Source organism: Nomascus leucogenys, chromosome 19, assembly GCF_006542625.1.
Source record: "Nomascus leucogenys isolate Asia chromosome 19, Asia_NLE_v1, whole genome shotgun sequence".
Taxonomy (NCBI): Eukaryota; Metazoa; Chordata; class Mammalia; order Primates; family Hylobatidae; genus Nomascus; species Nomascus leucogenys.
Window position 1 is genome coordinate 65,147,086 of NC_044399.1, and position 18,567 is coordinate 65,165,652.

General features: G+C 42.9%; 1 protein-coding gene across 7 annotated transcripts in view; it reads right to left on the reverse strand.

The window, feature by feature from the left end:
- ARHGAP44 (Rho GTPase activating protein 44) overlaps positions 1-16,491 on the reverse strand; it is a 203,878-nt gene extending 187,387 nt beyond the window's left edge. For 5 of the 7 annotated variants that reach the window (XM_030800201.1, XM_030800196.1, XM_030800198.1 and 2 more), the window contains exon 1: positions 16,100-16,491. Coding sequence is in view for 5 of the 7 variants with exons in the window: in XM_030800196.1 (XP_030656056.1) it covers positions 16,100-16,152 (53 nt within the window). In the remaining 2 variants the exon portion in view is untranslated. Of the gene's footprint in view, positions 1-15,245; positions 15,499-16,099 lie in introns of those variants that run through there. The other 2 variants (XM_030800200.1, XM_030800199.1) reach the window with 2 other exon arrangements.
- Positions 16,492-18,567: the final 2,076 nt, after the last annotated feature.

The window sequence follows — 18,567 nt, forward strand, 5'->3', positions numbered from 1 at the left end:
TCCACAGGTACTGATGCTAAGAGCACTCCCTAGTAAACATGCTGCATGCTATTCTCAGTATCCGCTTTGCAGAGACCCAAGCTGTGACAGTTAAGTGGTCAGTAAATATCTGTTTAACGAAGGACCATCTGTACTCAGTAAGCTGCCATGTCTTACATACTCCTCTTAGCATACATGACTATGCAATTCATAGGTATGGCTTGAGAATGCTTTGGAGATAAAGACAATACACTAGGAACTACTAATAATTCTAACGCCAAAGTCAGATTCCGGTTAGTACAGAAAAATCTTGGAGATTATGAGGGCATGACCATAAGCCAACAGACACATATTTAGCATGGAAAAACCTCAATTTAGGGGCCATAAAAATATCTATCTTTGACACTTTTTAGAGGAGCACATACAGTGTCTTCTTCACACTCTTGATAAAGACCTGTTTATGCTATTTGCAAAGCACTGTGGACACCAGTCAGGACACAGAGATGAGGAAACCCCAATCGCTGCAAAGACACACAGCTTCTAGTAGAGTAAGGAAAACAGAACCAACAGCAACTAAAAATCAAGGCAGGAAAAAATAAGTGGTGTAAGAAAATGAGCAGAGTGCTGTGGAAGCACCAAGAAAGAAACAATGCTTCCCCCTTCAGGTCTCAGTTCTAGGATCCTCTTCCAACCCCCCACCACAGCAAACTCAATTATATTCTCATCACGCCATGAACACCTCATCTACCATCAAAGATATTACCTCTATTTTAGTGGCATATTTAATTGCTTTCTAACCACCCTCATACTTCTAGCAGAGAACTTAGAACATAGCAGATATAGTGGACACCAGATTCCCATTCAAGAATGAAAGAGGAGGCTAGGAAGGGGGGATGTCTGAATTGCACTCTAAGAATGAATTCGACAAACAGTTCTTGAGTCTATTCTATGTCTACATTCCAGACACTGTGCTAGGGATTTATAGATTAGTACAAGAGACAGATGTGTGCAGAAGTATAACTAGAATACAATACACCAAGTTTTATACCTCATTGTGAACCAGCACTCTTGAATCTGAAAGAACAGTTTTGATAAATGGAAAGGAGAAGCAATGGCTTAATCAAAGGTCAAAGTGTTAATGCTAAAGGGGAATACTTGAACTTCATTGAAGAACAATCTCCATGACACATCCTACAAACTCTAGTTTGAAGAATGGGTATCCCATGAAAAACAGTATTCACACTCAAAATGCTCCCTTCAACCAAGTCACAGTGGATAGTGTTGGCTGTTTACTTGAATACTTTCCTCCTCCTTCCTTCCCATGAAAACTCTGATTTGCCCAGGTATCCATCCCTTCGCCATGAAGGTCTCCTGACTTAGGTGAGGCTATCCCCACGTCCAACTCCAGATGGGGTCTTGATGGATCTAAGCCAGTCATCATAATCCTACTTTCTGGCTTCAAAGACAGAAGCATGGGCGCCATCAGCCCTCTGCAACCCCTCCCTCCAGCATGTGTTAATGGTCAATAGTAAACGTGTGAAATAAATTGGCCTAGACTAGAGGAAAGCACTCTTATTCCATGATCGGGACCACTTGAGCTGCTTCTTTGTCTCCTCTTTGGTTTGTGAACATGGAAGCAAATCATCCTAATTGCTGCAAACCCCTGTATTTTGACAGTGAAACAGGCCAAGAAACAGATGAAGGCAAAGCGAAGAAAAATGGAGAGAAAGACAGCAAGTGACTTAATCACAAGGCACCTGGACTCTTCCTACCTTTGGATGCCCTATCATCCCGGAATAAAAGTTCCCTTATTGTTTAAGCCACTCTGAACTATGACATCTGTTATTATAACCGAAAGCAATCCAAGAGATACAAATGATCACGAGTTTTCTTAACTGCAGAACTTCTTAGAGACTTAAATACAAATATAGATTGTAAATTTCTAAGATAAATTTATAGTATGCAGTATTTCCAACAGTGCTAGGATTTTTTTCCCCACAGAACAAAACTTGAAAAAGAAGGAAAATTACATTCTTCAGTCCATGTATTCAAAAATATGGTCTGGGCTATGTTGCGGGAAGTCAGAGGAAGAAGAGATTCAGGGCAAGAATACAAGGAAAGGAGTCCCTGCAAAAGGTAAGGCTAGAGAAGCAGACTATCATGAAGATACAGAAATTTAAAAAGCAAAAGGCCTAGATGGGAGGATGATTGGAGCCCAGGAAGTCGAGGATACAGTGAGCTATGACCCACGCCACTGCACTCCAGCCTGGGCAGCAGAGTGAGACACTGTCTCTAAAATAAAATTTAAATAAGTTAAAAAGGAGAAATAGATAAAATATAATTCAGGGATGGATTCATAGGAGCCAACTGGATAGGTAAGAGATAAAAATGGACTTCTCTGGGGCCAGGCACGGTGGCTCACACCTGCAATTCCAGCACTTAGGGAGGCAGAGGCAGGCAGATTGCTTGAGGTCGGGTTCAAGACCAGTCTGGCCAACATAGTGAAACCCCATCTCTAGTAAAAATACAAAAATTGGCTGGGCGCAGTAGCTCACGCTTGTAATCCCAGCACTTTGGGAGGCCGAGGCGGGTGGATCACCTGAGGTCAGGAGTTCGAGACCAGCCTGGCCAACACAGTGAAACCCCGTCTCTACTAAAAATACAAAAATTAGCTGGGCCTGGTGGTGGGCGCCTGTAATCCCAGCTACTCGGGAGGCTGAGGCAGGAGAATTGCTTGAGCCCGGGAGGCGGAGGTTGCAGTGAGCCGAGATCACACCACTGCACTTCAGCCTGGGTGACAGAGCTAAACTCTCCCTCAAAAAAAAAAAAAAAAAAAAAAATTTATATATATAAATATATATATAAATATATATATATAAATATATATATAAATATATATATATAAATATATATATAAATATATATATATAAATATATATATATAAATATATATATAAATATAAATATATATAAATATATATATAAATATAAATATATATAAATATATATATATATAAATATATATATATATAAATATATATATATATATAAATATATATATATATATAAATTAGCCAGGTATGGTGGCACATGCCAGTAGTCCCAGCTATTTGGGATAGTAAGGCACAAGAATCACTTGAACCTGGGAGACAGAGGTTGCAGTGAGCTCACGCCACTGCACTCCAGCCTGGGCGACAGAGGGAGACTTTGTATCAAAAAAAAAAAAGAAAGAAAAGAAAAAAGAATGGACTACTTTGAATGCCAGGAAACACACTAAATCGGTAAGTGGAACCTCGGCAAATTGATCAAGGTGGGGTCTTTGATGTCACTGACTAAAGTGCCTGGTCAACAACTGGGTAGGTTAAACAGCATCGTCCCTTCCCTGTCTTCAGGCCAAGAGTCTGATTTTCCTTTTGCACTCTGCCTCTCCTCACTGCTGTCATTGTAGACTGTCAATCAAAAGAATTCCTATTCTCCCACTGTTTCCAAGTGAAGATCGGACTTAACCAACTACACTGTCATATGTGAATCACCTGAGTGACCCAATGACAGAAAAGAATTTTGAAGCAACCTCTTTGCCAGTGGCCTCTGACAAGGCTGTCCTTTGCCCTGCAGCAGGGACACTGTGGTCACTCCCAAGCCGCACTGTCCAGCTCTTCCCTTTGATTTTTTAACCATCCCCACCCTTCCCAAAACTCCTTTTTTGCTAAAATTAGCTAGAGTCTATTTCTGCTGCTGCACCCAGAGAACCCTAACTGATTATGGGGGAACCAGCAAATTTCAGCTATGTGTCATACAGACCAAGTCTCAAAATGTTATGTCTTTAAAATTAGTAGCAATGACCTAAAAGGCTATTAGCATATCATTTTCCAATGGCAGACTATTTTATCCTAGAAAATGAGATCTGACATCACATCCCTTCTAGAACATTAAAGATAAGAGATTTCTCACATTTAAAAGCAGGAGTCAAGGCAACTGGAAACATATTTGTACTTGGACTTTTTAGGGCCCCAAAGTTAAAATAAAATATCATTCTAAGAAATTCTGACTACAGTTGTCTACTTTGAGTCCTGGAAGCTTTTTTTCTCTCTCTCTCTTCAATAAAATACACGTTTATTTTAAGAAATTTGGAAGTTAAAAAAAAGCATAAGCAGCAGAAATCAAATCACTCATAATCCTGCCCAGAGATAACATTTTATGCTTAATCTTCTAGTCTTTCCTGATTTCCTTCCAGACTTTTCTATGCATTTTTTAAAATACTGTACAATCTTAACCCTGTATGCACTCATATATCCTGTTCCCTTATCATAAACATGTCTCTCAGCCCTTAGACATTTTTTGAATGTCATAAAAACACTAATAGTTACAATTGTGCAAATGTACCAGAATTTACTTAATCATTCCATTCATATTAGACATTTAATTTTTTATGCTTCTTTCCCTACTGCAGAGTCATTAAAGTACAGTGATGAAAAATATCAATGTCAGAGCCAGCATTTCTGGAAGCAAATCTCAAACCACTTCCCTCACCAGCTATGCAACCAGCAGCAACAAGGCACTCACCTGCTCTGAGACTTGTGTAGAAAATGGGGGAGACACCAGAACCTACTCTTAAGAGTTGTTGGGAGGATAAAATAGGAAGGTCTGTGCCGTACTGCGCAAGTGTCCGTCAGAGGACACACTTAAACAGCATCTAGGAAAACCAAGCCAGTGTGCACACACATGTGCAAAGGCAACAGTGTGCACGAGATTCCTAGTGCTAAAAGCTCTGTCCACTTTTCACATTCCTTTCTCAGACTGTATGTTTTCAGGTCCTTGTTAGGTAATGTGTTACATAGGAGTCTGTAGGGACTTTTGCAGATAAACTGCTTCTCTCAGCATAGAGCTACAAAGAACTTTCTCTTACCTTTTCTGCTGAAATTGCAATAAAAAACAAAATGAAAGAATCTTCTATTGGCAGAAATTTCACTTTATGCTCCTTGTGGTTAAGGGTACATACAAGACACTCAATTATCTTAAATGAATGTGACGTTTTTATTTTTATTCAAGTCAGGAGCAGTTAATTAGCATTTCTAAAACCACCTAAACTGAAATAACTTTGAGGGACTCTGAGGCAGCAGAAATAACAAGATTAGGCAGAGAGAAGCAGGAGAGACATTTGCCTATGGTTGACCTACTTAGGCCCTGGTTCAAATCTGGCTCTGCCGCTTTTAGCCTCTATTTCTCCATCTGTGAAATGGGGCTGTAAATAGCCCCATTCACAGAGATGTTGCAATGAGTGAATTAAAATAATGCTTATAAACTACATAGCCTAGTTCCTGACAACAGATGACACAGATGTGGCTTCTGTGGCTCTATTCCTTTTGGCCAGTATCAGGATTGCCTTCTACTTTGAGAGCAGAAGTGGCAGGCGTCGCTTCCAAAATATTCAGAGCCAGGATATAACTTATCACATCCTCATTTACTGCCTCTGCCATCACTGCACCATGTGTGGAACCGAGCCCACAGCAGCCTGGGTCTCAGAAGAGCTGCCTCTAACCCTCCACTGGCCAATGCTGTAAGCAGCTGAGATTTGGGGACTTTTGTTACAGCAGCTTAACCTCGACTTAAATTGAGTGATACAATAACTATTAATCACAATAGGGATTCAATGAGCGAAGCCATTACAATTACTGATACCTCAAGGTACTGCCTTCAGGCACGCTCTTGGCTAAATACAGAAAAACTGGGCTTGATTTGGGAAAAGAAGACAAATGAGTATCAATTTCAAGTTGTAATTTTCAGGTAATGAGGAATATAAATGTAACAATATAAATGCTTCATGTCAAAGACACTTTCAGCACAGCAAGGAATAGCAGTAATAACTATCATTTATTGAGTGCTTATTACAACCAGGGGTTATTCTAAGGATCTTATATTTATTATCTTACTTAACCTTGACAATACCCCCATAAAGTAGGTGCCATTCCAGTATGGTAGGATAATTTCTGTTCTCTTCATTATTCCTTTCCCTATTGTAGAAAGGGCTCAAAACAAAAAATTAATTTTCTCTGGCCGGGCACGGTGGCTCACACCTGTAATCCCAGCACTTTGGGAGGCCAAGGTGGATGGATCTCCTGAGGTCAGGAGTTCAGGACCAGCCTGGCCAACATGGTGAAACCCTGTCTCTACTAAAAATACAAAAATTAGCCTGGTGTGATGGCAGCTGCCTGTAATCTCAGCTACTCGGGAGGCTGAGGCAGGAGAATCACTTGAACCCGGGAGGTGGAGTTTGCAGTGAGCATACCTGAACCTCGGAGGGTAGGGCGGGGCAGAGAGGACTGCAGATTCAGAAGACAGTCTTGCGCAGTGGAAGCAGAGAGAAAGAAGACTACTGGAGATTCAAAAGGGTGGAGGCTCCCTGTCTCCAGTCATATCCAGGGGACTAGTACTGGCCCATGAAAAGTGAACATAAGTGACGTTTGTGAATTCCAGGGCCAGGCATCTAAGAGCCAGTATACCGCTTCTATTTTCTCTTTTACCTTTAGCACTGACTGAAAACCACATACTGAGATTTTGAGGTGGAGGGGAAGCTGGATAGACTAGATTCCAGAATCACACACGGAGGAGGAGAGCTGTCCATGGGAGTCCTCCTGACTCACATCACATTCACATGAGCTTAAAGGAAGCTTTTGCTATGTTAAGCCCCTGAAATTCCAGAGCTCATGTGTTATCACAGCAGAGCCTAACCTATCCTATTACAACATGGAAGACTAAAGAACAGGAAAAGAACAAAGTAAACCCAGGGAAATCAGGAGGAAAGAATCTGAAAAAAGCAGAATTTACTAGAAAACATATATGCTGATCAAAAGCTAATGAGAAAGAAATCCAAATGAAAATAGCCTAAACCTAAGAGCTGATGGGTAGGGAGAGACTTCCTCTGGGGCAAAACTTGTCAAAGGGAAAAAGACTTGTAAATTAGGAATGACAATGGAAAGACAACGATATAATCAAAAAGATTCTATTAAATTTTAAAATCATTGTATAATGAATGCTTTTCTATCAAATATGTTATTCAAACTGACTCAAGAAAAGATAGACAACATGAATAGTTCAATAACCATTCAAGAAATCTGGAAAACTGTCAAAGAACTACATCTAGAAAACACCCTTGGAAAGTTGTTTTTATCTTCAAAGAACGAGTACTTCTCCATCTTGCCATTCTATAGGAACAAAAAGAACATTGAACAACTCATTTTACACAATTAACAAAACATGACAGATATGGGGAAAAAAAATCAAATGCTTTCATTTATGAATGTTGAATGTCAACATCCTAAATAACAAATTAAATCAAGCAGTATCGAAAAATATGCACACACCATACTCAAGATTAACTGCAGGAAGGCAAGGAGAGCTCAATATTAGAAAATCTATTGAGGTTCAAGCATCCAAAACACAAGCTCCTCATGGGTACTGACTCTATCATTGATGTATCAATGATGCCTGGAACATAAAAGTGCCCAATAAATATATATGGAATAAATTATTGAGTGATATTAAAATCAAAGAAAAAAACACATTGTGACCATCTGCAAATGCCACGATAAGTCAAATTTAACTTTGATGTCAAAGAAAACCTCAAAGTAAAATAAAATTATGCAATATGTAACATAATTAAAAAACAAAATATTTCAAACCAATCATTATGTATTTTAATTGAGGTTAATAAGACATGAATGTCCACATATTGCCATGATATTTTAACACTATTCTATAAGTCCTAGACAATGCAATTAGATGAGAAAATAAGTATAAACCACCAGAGAGGAAAATACAAAATTATTATTTGCAGAAGATATGACTGTCTACCTGGAAAATCCCACAGACTCAATTTTTTTTAAAAAAAGTATTTAAAAGTAATGAGATAGTTCATGAAGGTGGCTGTTAAGACAATTACATAAAAATCAACAACTTTGCTACATTCCAGCAATAAAGAGTAAGAAAAAATATATAATTTAACAAAATATTCAAATCACTGAAGCTACAGTAACAACACTGACAAATTACCTATAAGTAAAAGCAAAATTGTATAGGAGCAAAATGGACACAAACTACTTTATAGGATTATAAATAGATTGGAATAAACATGCCCTATTCCCAGATGAGAAGAATTCTCATTATACTCGATATTGTAAAAATGTCCATTTTTCTCCATCTTACTATACACTTTTTAAAAGTAATAATGAGAGACAATAAACAAATGAGCACAGTCAAGAAAACTGATCAACTTTCTTTCATAATGGAACAGTTTGGAGGTTAACTGTGGTTAAGACACAGCAAGATCCTCAGGTAAAGGCTGTTGAGCTCTAAAGACGCAGGAATGGCCCGGGTTGAAGCTGAGCTGAGGAGTTCAGCCTGACTCCACTCCCACCCAATGGACGGGGTCTCATGATAAGGATTAACCCACCACTGCTTATCTGGGTAGCTGAGTCCATCTTAAATTCCTGCCAGAACCAACAGACAAGAAAACAAACTAGAAATCCTAGAAAAAGATAAAAGTAGATGAAATTTTTTAGTACATAATGATGATGATATTTCAATATGGTGGGTATGAATTACACTATTCAATAGCAGGGTAATCAATTTAAAAAAGTGTAAGTATTATACCTAAGCCATGTCATACATCAAAATCAATGACTGACATATTAGAGATCTGAAGGTAAAATGAAATTATTATCAATAGTAATAAAAATGTATGCATAATTATATAATCTGCATCTGGGCAAAGTATCCCCAAACATAACACTGAAGAACAAACCACAAATAGATAGACTTAAGATCACAAAATGTTAAATTTATACATGGCCAAAAAAAAAAAAAAAGACATACAACAAAAATTTTTAAAATCTGTAGGGAGATGTGTGTAGCATATGACAAAGCATGCATACGCTTAATATATTAAAAATTACCTTAACACCAATAAGAAAACAATTGTGAACATGACTTTAGAAAAATGGGGCAAAGACAAATGCAGGCAATTTAGAAAAGGCAACTAATGTCAAGAGAACTTTAAAAATGTTCAGCCTCAAGGCCAGGCACAGTGGCTTACACCTGTAATCCCAGCAATTTGGGAGGCCAAAGCAGGCAGATCACAAGGTCAGGAGATGGAGACCATCCTGGCTAACACGGTGAAACCCTGTCTCCACTAAAAATACAAAAAAAAAAAAAAAATTAGCCAGGCGTGGTGGCGGGTGCCTGTAGTCCCAGCTACGCGGGAGGCTGAGGCAGGAGAATGGCATGAACCCAGGAGGCAGAGCTTGCAGTGAGCCGAGATCATGCCACTGCACTCCAGACTGGGTGACAGAGTGAGACTCCATCTCAAAAAAAAAAAAAGTTCAGCCTCAATAGAAAATAAAAGAGGCAGGGCCAGGTGTGGTGTCGCACACCTATAATCCCAGCACTTAGGGAGGCGGAGGATGGAGGATCACTTGAGCACAGGAGTTCAAGGCTGCAGTGAAAGCAGTGTGTGTATGTGTGTGTGTGTGTATAATATACACACTCACAGTCTTAAAAATTCACATATTCTTTGACCCAGCAATTACATTTCTGAGACTTCATCCTAAGAAGCTAAATTCATGAGAAATATTTGCTAAGTGAGTAGCAAAAGAAAATGAGTTAACTACAGTGGAATATTGCATAGCCTTGAAAAATTATGCTGGGGATTAACAGTTATTGACATGGGATCATATCCAAGATGTAATATGAAGGAAAAAAAACAGGTTACAAAACAGTATACAGAGTATGGTCTCTATTCTTTTTAAAAAGAATGTATATATATATATATATATATATATCCATATCTAAAATATTAACTATGGTCTCTGGGTAATGAGATTATAGGTGACTTTTTTTCCTTTCAGCTCATCCGTAAGTTTATGATTTTTCTACCATAAACAAATAATACTTATATAACCAAAATGAAGGTTAAAAAAAGTAAATTGAATTCTGTGGGAAAATAAACATTTATTCTAAAAATAAGCTCTAAAGTTGGAAAATGAAAGCAAAACATCTGCTTCCTGGACAGAAAGAAGAGTTTGAAATTGCTAGACAGCCACAAACTTCCCAAAGGCGGTGGAGTTCCAGGTGCCAGCTCAATTGGAGGCCCCACGCCCAAGGGAAGAGGCCTGACTCTCTGACTCTCCCCCCAACCTCCTGCCTGACCTACAACTACATCCACACAGAGCTGAAGCATAATTTTATTATTTGCTGTCTTTATCAAATAGCATTTGAAATAATCTGCTCTTGATTATTAATAAAAGGGATACTTACTAATCCCCTCTAAAAGGAATGGCCATAAATTACCGGCATATTCGTATGGCTACTGATTCACTTTCTCTAGAGAAAAAAAAAATGGTCCTTATTGCCCATCATTAAAAAAAGATCACTGATAAATTTCTTTGATGGAGACAAAATGGGAAGGAAAATGATTAATTGCTATTTAAGAGCATGGCTTCCTCACAATGACTTGCAGGTCTGGGATAACGGAATTCTGCAGGAAATCTAGACAGCTTCAGGCTTACTGCTGACAGCAGCTCAGCAGAAGGTGAAACCCAGCAGACCCACACAGTAAGGATCTTAGAAGATAAGAGCAAAGAATATCCTCTCCAGATTTGCTAACCCAGTAATCAGTGGGTTAGCACACTCTGTTATCTCTCACATATATACAGCAGAACAGGCAGTAAGGCCTGGGCTTCCATAAAACTCTAATGAAAAACTTTGCTCTGAGACCCATTCAATGTGCACAGCGATCCTTGGGGGACGGATTTGGGTCCAAGCGGGCTAACATGAAGCCCATGGCAGGGCCTGTGTTGGTCTGGCAGGTCTAATTCACAGTAAGGGAAATAGAAGGGAAGGAACAAAGCAGTCCAAAGCAAAATTTGGAATTGGTTCTGATTTTCCTCTAATGTCCTATTGATTGGGTCATGGCTCTTAGAAGGCCTACTACAAGGCAGGGCAATGTCTCAGGGAAACCTTCAAGGAAAAGATCCTCACTGACTTTGCCAGCTTTGGCCCAAACAAAAATGTCTGCAGCACCAGTGCTCCTAGAGGCTGCTGCAGCCTCAGCATCCAGCTCCCAGGCTCCCCACCACTGGCTAATGCCTGGGCCTCTGCAGCTGAATTCCAAGAGCTGTACAGCAGCAATGATACTTGCAAAGCTGTGCACCAGAAACCAAGCCTGCTTTGCAATGTACGCAAAGCAGTCAAGGAATAGAAAACAGGGCTCCAGAGACAAAACTTTGTCTTCACTCCCCAACTAATAGCCTCTAAATCCACACAATTCAACCCGACCCAACCAGCCTTCTCCTTCCCGCACACCCACAGTTCCTCACCGACTCCCAGATACTTTGAACATCACCCATTTTAAACAACAGCACAAGCCCCACTTGGACCATCACTGGGCAGTAGCTGCTGAAATCGTTTCTAAGAATCCTTTTCTACTTAGGAGGCCAACATTATTTTTGGAAGACTTGAATGGGTGTTCAGTGACAACGAACCACCTCACCCATTTGTTGAGCACTTCAATGGACCAGGCTCCCTCCAACCTCGTGACAGCCCTCTGAGGATGGGGCCGCTGTGAACCCACTGTGCAGGATGGAAAAAAAAGGTCCTCCCCACCAAATCAAGGTACCATTACTTCTTCCATTTTCTTTCTCTTAGTGGGTCTCGTGGGTGCCAAATTTTAGCTCAGGGCTTGGCTCCACCCAACACCAAGCAAATGTCACTTCCAAGAAAAATACTCTATGTCTTTCGGTATGCTTCTCACTCCAGCAACCACTAGACTCTCTCGAAGGTAAAAAGAAAAATGTGCCATCAATCAGGCAAGAACCAAATTCTCCCTTAAATCTTGCTCTATCCTTCCAACGCCCAGCAGTGCAGCTGTTCCTCTCTCCTCTGACCACCATCACAACATTAAAGAAACATGGTATCAGGAGCTTTCCCCATCTTTGAACTACTTCAAAAGACTCCCCTATCTATAGCGCATGGATCTTTTGTTCATTTACTCATTCCATTGCCAAAGAATGACAGAGGACCTTCTATACAGGGCAACGTTAGGGCAGTTGCCCCTGACTCCAAAGAGTTTAAAATCTAGTGGGGAAAGTAAATGACAAAAGATAAAAATTATAACACAAGTGAGCCATTATAACCATAGCATGCTTTTAGAATGCAGGTTCTTTTGTGTGTGTGTGTGTGTGTGTGTGTGTGTGTGTGTGTGTGTGTGTGAGAGAGAGAGAGAGAGAGAGAGAGAGAGAGAGACGGAGTCTCACTCTGTCGCCCAGGAGGGAGTGCAGTGGCGCAATCTTGGCTCCCTGCAACCTCCACCTCCTGGGTTCAAGTGATTCTCCCGCCTCAGCCTCCCCAGTAGCTGGGATTACAGGCGCCTGGCCACCATGCCCAGCTAATTTTTGTATTTTTAGTAGAGACGGGGTTTCACCATGTTGGCCAGGCTGGTCTCGAACTCCTGACCTCAGGTGATCCACCCTCCTTGGCCTCCCAAAGTGCTGGGACTACAGGCGTGAGCCACCGCACCCGGCCTAGAATGCAGGTTCCAGGCGAACAGGAATTTTGTTTGCCCTGTACTGCAATACTCCCTGAACCAGAGCAGTGTCTGGCACACAGTAGGCATCTAATAAAGGTACATATGCCATAGTGCATATAATTCAATAACAGTCATAACATTTGCCCAGAGATACTTGTAGCTACTATTTATTAAGCATTTCCTAGTGCTGAGCACTGCTAGGTACTTTTCACAGGTTATTTATGGTATCACTGCAGTTACCACATTACCACAGTGCAATCCTTATTACTCCCATTTTGCAAGTAAGAAAATTAATGTGCAGAGAATTAAGCTCAGGATTCCACAATCAGCAACAAACTAAACCTGTCCCAGTGGAAAGCCTGTGCTCCTAACCATGAGGCACACGGTGGCCAGGGAGTGCTTCCCAAAGGAGGGATTGAAGTGAAGGGACAGAAAGGGGAAAGTTCAAAGCAGAAGGAACACGTGCAGACTATGCAGACTAAGGAAACAGACCAAGGAGGGGCCGAAACGTTTCTCAGTTAAATACTATGGGTTTTATCAAATCTCTTCATAGTTGCTGACGCCCTCAATACACCTTGGACGTGAGCACTTCAAGAGAAAGTACTAGTAACCCAGCAGAGTACGTTTAAGTAGGGCAACTCCTACATTGTTAAAATGACTTGAAGTTTTATATTCAGAACTCCAGAACCTGCAACTTAGGGAAGGCGAGCCGTGAGGAAGGACTTTAAGTCCTCTTAGTCCTCCCTCGGAAAGAGGAAAACTTGAGAAAAATACAAGGATAAAAATCAAGTGCTTTATAACTGCACACCTAAAGTCCAAATTCCAATCCTATGTGCTTCTACTGATTTAAGAAATTAAAAAGCAACCGCGGGCTCTTTTACTCCAGTACCCATAGGATCATGACCCAAAACATTCTCCATAATAGAGGAGAAGCTGCCCCTCTGACTGACCCTCATGGACCCTGGGGTAAACCGTTTTAATCCTGGCAATAAACATCGATTGAGAGTCAATAGTCTAAACGGCACTGCACTATCTACACAGGCATACGACAGCAATCAATATATTCTGCTGGAAGCAGACAGACAAGAAAATAAAAAATAAAAGCGTTTCAATCAGTGACGAGTGCTGTCCAGAAATGAAAAAATGATGAGCTGGAGGTAAATAGGGGAGGAAGGGCCTCTTGAAGGCCTTGGAACCAAGGCTGAAATGATGAGAAAAAGCTACTTGGAAGGAGCACATTCTCAGCCAAGAAAAAAAAAATGGGAAAACAGTAAAAACAAATCCTCAAGGTGGATATGAGCTCAGTGTGTTTGGGGCAAGAAAGGCCACATGGCTAGAGCTCCATGAATGTGGAGAGAGTGGAAGAGATGAGAATGGGGAGAAAAAGAGTTAAGAAAAAAGGCCAACCAAGGATGGTCCTGTAGAACCCTGGCAAGATATGAGATGCTAAGCACAATAAGATGTCGCTGGAAGCTTTTCAGCAGCAAGGTAACATGAACTGGTTTTTGCTTTAAAAGGCTTGCTCTGGATTTCATCAAAAGCGATACAGGCTGGCCCTCACCTGGCCCAGTGCACAACACAATGGCTACCAATGGAGAAAGGCAGAATGCATCCACATGCCAACATCCACCAGAGTCCCAACAAAGAAGAGGAAAGAACCTCTTGGTAACCAGCTGCTTGGACTTCCAAGAACGTGCTGTCAATACCTAAGACCACTTTTTCTGAAATCCAACCTCCCCTCACCATTTTGCATTCCCCCCATGGATGAGGCTGAAAAATAAGATATGATGCCATGGCACAAAAATCTCCCCCATGTAAAAACAGGTCCTGAAAAAAAGAAGAATTGTGCTTCAGGAAGGCCAGGGAGGAGGCAAAAACACGTTCTGAACATTTAGATTCTAGCACAGCACTGAAACCCCAAGACCAAGAGAAACCAGCAACCCGAGTCTAGTGTCAGGGGCCTCCTGGTCATTTGGCTGGTCTGAGGTGATGGCCAATGCCCGCCTGCAGGGTGATGAAGAAGCCAAGACATTAAAGACGGGTCGGCTTGACTGTCATCTGCTAAACAACGAATACCAGGAAACACTATCTCGGCATCCAACACATCAAAAGGCAGTCCACGTGAGGCTATATCTGTGGCAATACCATGCCAGAAATCTGGGCTAATCTGACTCTGCTATTCATAAATTCCCCCTCATGTTAAAGCACATGTGTTTGGGAAGGAAAAATGAATCCAAGTCAATTTTAGACATTGTTACTTGGAAACCATCTGGAGTCCCTGGAAGCATAAGAAGCCACCGCATCCCCTGCCCTCAAATGCCCACTGTAACTAGGGCAGTATGCTTAGACGGGAGTTCAGATGTCCCCTATTCCCCAGAGATGTCCCCACCCCCATCCTACCAGGTGCCAGTTCAGGCTCCACTTCCCACCCAAGAAAGGTATTCGGTTTCTTGGTAAACCTAGTGGAGAGCCCTCGATGTGTTGAGCTTGCATTTGAACTGCACCCAAGGCTGGATTCTTTGCTTTCTGATTGCTTTAGAACTGCACACCTGAATTCCTTTGCCACAGCAGCAACGGAAATCCCTCCCCAGGAGTAGGGGTTCCAGGAAAAATCCCCTCTACTTAACGATCCTGTGCTCAAAGAATATCTAGTCTTGGGAGAGACCCACCAGGATTTTTATGTAACCTTAATAGATGTTGGCACCCTGCAGAGCCGCTCCTGGAGCCCAGATGTAGCCCATTTTCACCGTGATGGCAGCAGGCGGGGTCTTGCAGCTTCCCCCGGCCAGACTCTTCTGACTGTGGGGCCTCTGTCCCCCTCCCCTACCTGGCTGCGATTCTCTGCTTATCTCATCTTCCCGAGGACTTGGGCCTCCTTTTTGCAGCCTCCCTCCCTCCACTGAAATCAGTCTTAACATCAAGCAGGCAGCAACGCCATTCCACCAGCACCTTCCTCCCTCTCCCACCCCTCACCCTTTCCCCTCACCAAACGCCTTAAGAAACCCAGCCAGGAAAGTGATCCAGAATCTCGTACAGTCATAGTCCCTGAAAACAAACACGGCGGGAGGGGCAGGCCGACCAGGCCCAGCACTTCCCTGGACCCGGGAGCAGCCCTGAACTCGGCGCAGGGGAGGAGAGGGAAGAGATCTCCGGAGACCGACTGCGGTTCGGCTGCCTCTAACACAATCAGTGCAAACACCTGTTTCCAGAAAGATACGCGGCCAGAGGGCGAAGGGAGTCCCGGGGAAAGGCAGGGAGGACGAAGCGAAGGGGCAGCCGGGGACGCAGGTAAAGGATGCGTCACACTCTGCGCTTGGCAACTGGAGCCCGGAGCAGAAGGCGGCAGGTGAGAAGGGCTCCGGGGTCTGGGAAGTTCAGGGAGGAGGGGTCGCGCCTGCGAGCTGCGCCTGGAGGGAGCTGGTGCAGGGGAAGGGACGGAAGCAAGGGGGACGGGAGGCCGGGCGGGCTCCATCACCTGCGCGCCGCGGCGGATGCAGCCTCGCGGGCGCGCACGGGCACCGGTGCCCGCGGGTGACCTACCTGCCCACCGTCTGGTTGGCCAGCTGGCGCATGCGATTGAACTGCTTCTTCATCGTGGCCCCGCTGCCGCGCTAGCCCGGGAGCTGGGGAAGGACGGAGCAGCGCGGAGCCCGCCGCAGGGTTACATGGCTCCCGCGCGGAGCCTCCCGGGCGACGGCGGCGGCACTGCGGAGCCTCCGGGAGCCGTCTGGCCCGCGCGCAGCTCCCTCCCGAGGGCACCGCCGCCTACTCCTCCTCCCGCCGCGCCGCCTCCTGCTGCATCCCCCTCACGCGCGCCGCGCAATGCCCGGGGCAGAGCAATGCCCGGGGCCGCCCTCGGCACCGGCCCGCTCCGCCCGGGCTGCCTGCCCCTAGTCCCAGTTCGGCGCGGAGACCCGGGAGTCTCCGCAGGCTGGCTGGCCGGCTGGCCGGGCGGTCCCCGTGCGCCTGTGCGGAGAACGCCGTGCATGCCGGGACTTGTAGTTTCGCGCCCGGTGCCCACCTTTCCTCTGTCCAAAGTTTGCAAGGACAGTAGAGTGCGGAGGTGGGAGAAGGCAGCGTCACCAGCAGCTTTGCACTTTAGCGTTCGAGTAAGGGAAACGTTTTCCTGTTTTAAAAATGGCAAAGTGGGACCAAGAATACAACAGCAAATAAAGAAAGTGAGCATCTGTCTCGCATTGTATTTTTAGTGAATGTGAGGCATCAGTGTTCTGAATTCACAGAAGGGAGATTTATGCTAGCAGATATGTGGCTGATAAAACAGTCTAAGGTCACCTGATTAATGATGAGGTTCAAGGTTAAGCTTGAAACACAGGGGCTGACAGCAGATTTTGAACCAGGCGTAGCTTGCATCCCAGAAGTCCGATTCTTAATTTTTACCAAACCAAACCTATTAGGTAACCAGAAGCCAATATAGATAGTGACATCGTGCTTACTGGCCCAACCTGTCTGAGACAGCTTTTTGTATGGCTTAGATGCCAATCTCGTATCTAGTCTCATTTCCCTTCCATCACCAGGAGACCAAGGGGCATCAGCTGTAGCACCCCCCGAGTGTCCTGCACCACAGCATCCCATTGGCGTCAGTTGACTCCTTGGAAGGGGTTGTGGCTTCTTTGGTCTCTATCCTTAGAAAAAGATAGGTGAGCCGGGCGCAGTGGCTCACGCTTGTAATCCCAGCAATTTGGGAGGCCAAGGAGGGTGGATCACGAGGTCAGGAGTTCAAGACCAGCCTGGCCAACACAGTGAAACCCTGTCTCTACTAAAAATACAAAACTTAGCTGGGCATGGTGGCGGGCACCTCTAATCCCAGCTACTTGGGAGGCTGAGGCAGGAGAATAGCTTGAACCCGGGAGGTGGAGGTTGCAGTGAGTGGAGATCGTGCCATTGCACTCCAGTCTGGGTGACAGAGCTAGACTCCATCTCAAAAAAAAAAAAGAAAAAAAAGAAAGAAAGAAAAAGAAAGAAAGAAAGAAAGAAAGAAAGAAAGAAAGAAAGAAAAAGATTGGTGATTGTAGTTAGGTTTCATCATTACATATCAAGGTTTTATCATTATATATCAAGTAAGAGCAGTATTGTTGGGTGTGAGGCACTCTGGATTAAACAGACAGGAGTTCCTGCGTCAGAATTCCACATACCTGTTATATAACCTTAGGAAAATAGCTTAACCTCTCCAAACCTCTTGTTTCCTCATCCCTAAACAGAGAAATATGCTGCCTGATCTCCAGTAAGAGAACTGTTTGTTAAATTACCAATAATCAAATTACATATAAATTTTCATATAGTATATTGCCATATTCATTTACTACAAAATGATTATACTTAGCATAATAGAGAAAAATCCTATTCATACAACAGAATTACTAATCTTATAAAGGAAAGATCTTCTTTGAAATGGGATATTTTGCATATGTTGATTATAGTTGCAAGATGTCCTAAATATGGCTCTAAGTATCTTGCTGGCCAGCTGAACAAAAAATGGTTTGAGGCATGTCTTGGCTGAATGAACATGAAATCTTTAATTAATTGTGAATTTAGCCTCTGCTTATTAGGTCAGACAACTCCAGCCAGTGAATAAACGAAGGCATTATTTGCTTTTAACCAACTATGTTGTACCTATAATGTCAATATGATGTCTATATTAAGTGAAATTATTTCCATTTTGATATTTTTTTAATTTTATTATTATTATACTTTAAGTTTTAGGGTACATGTGCACAACGTGCAGGCTTGTCACACATGTATACACGTGCCATGTTGGTATGCTGCACCCACAAACTCATCATTTAGCATTAGGTACATCTCCCAACGCCATCCCTCCCCATTTTCAGATTTTTAAAAAAGCAAAGTACAACATGCTTTTTATGTGTATAAACAGTAAGACATTAAGGTCACTGTATGACTTTTAGCAACACTATCTCTGGTAACTTCTAGAACTGCACTGTTGAATATAGTATCCCCTAGCCACATGTGGTTGTTGAAATTTAAGTTAA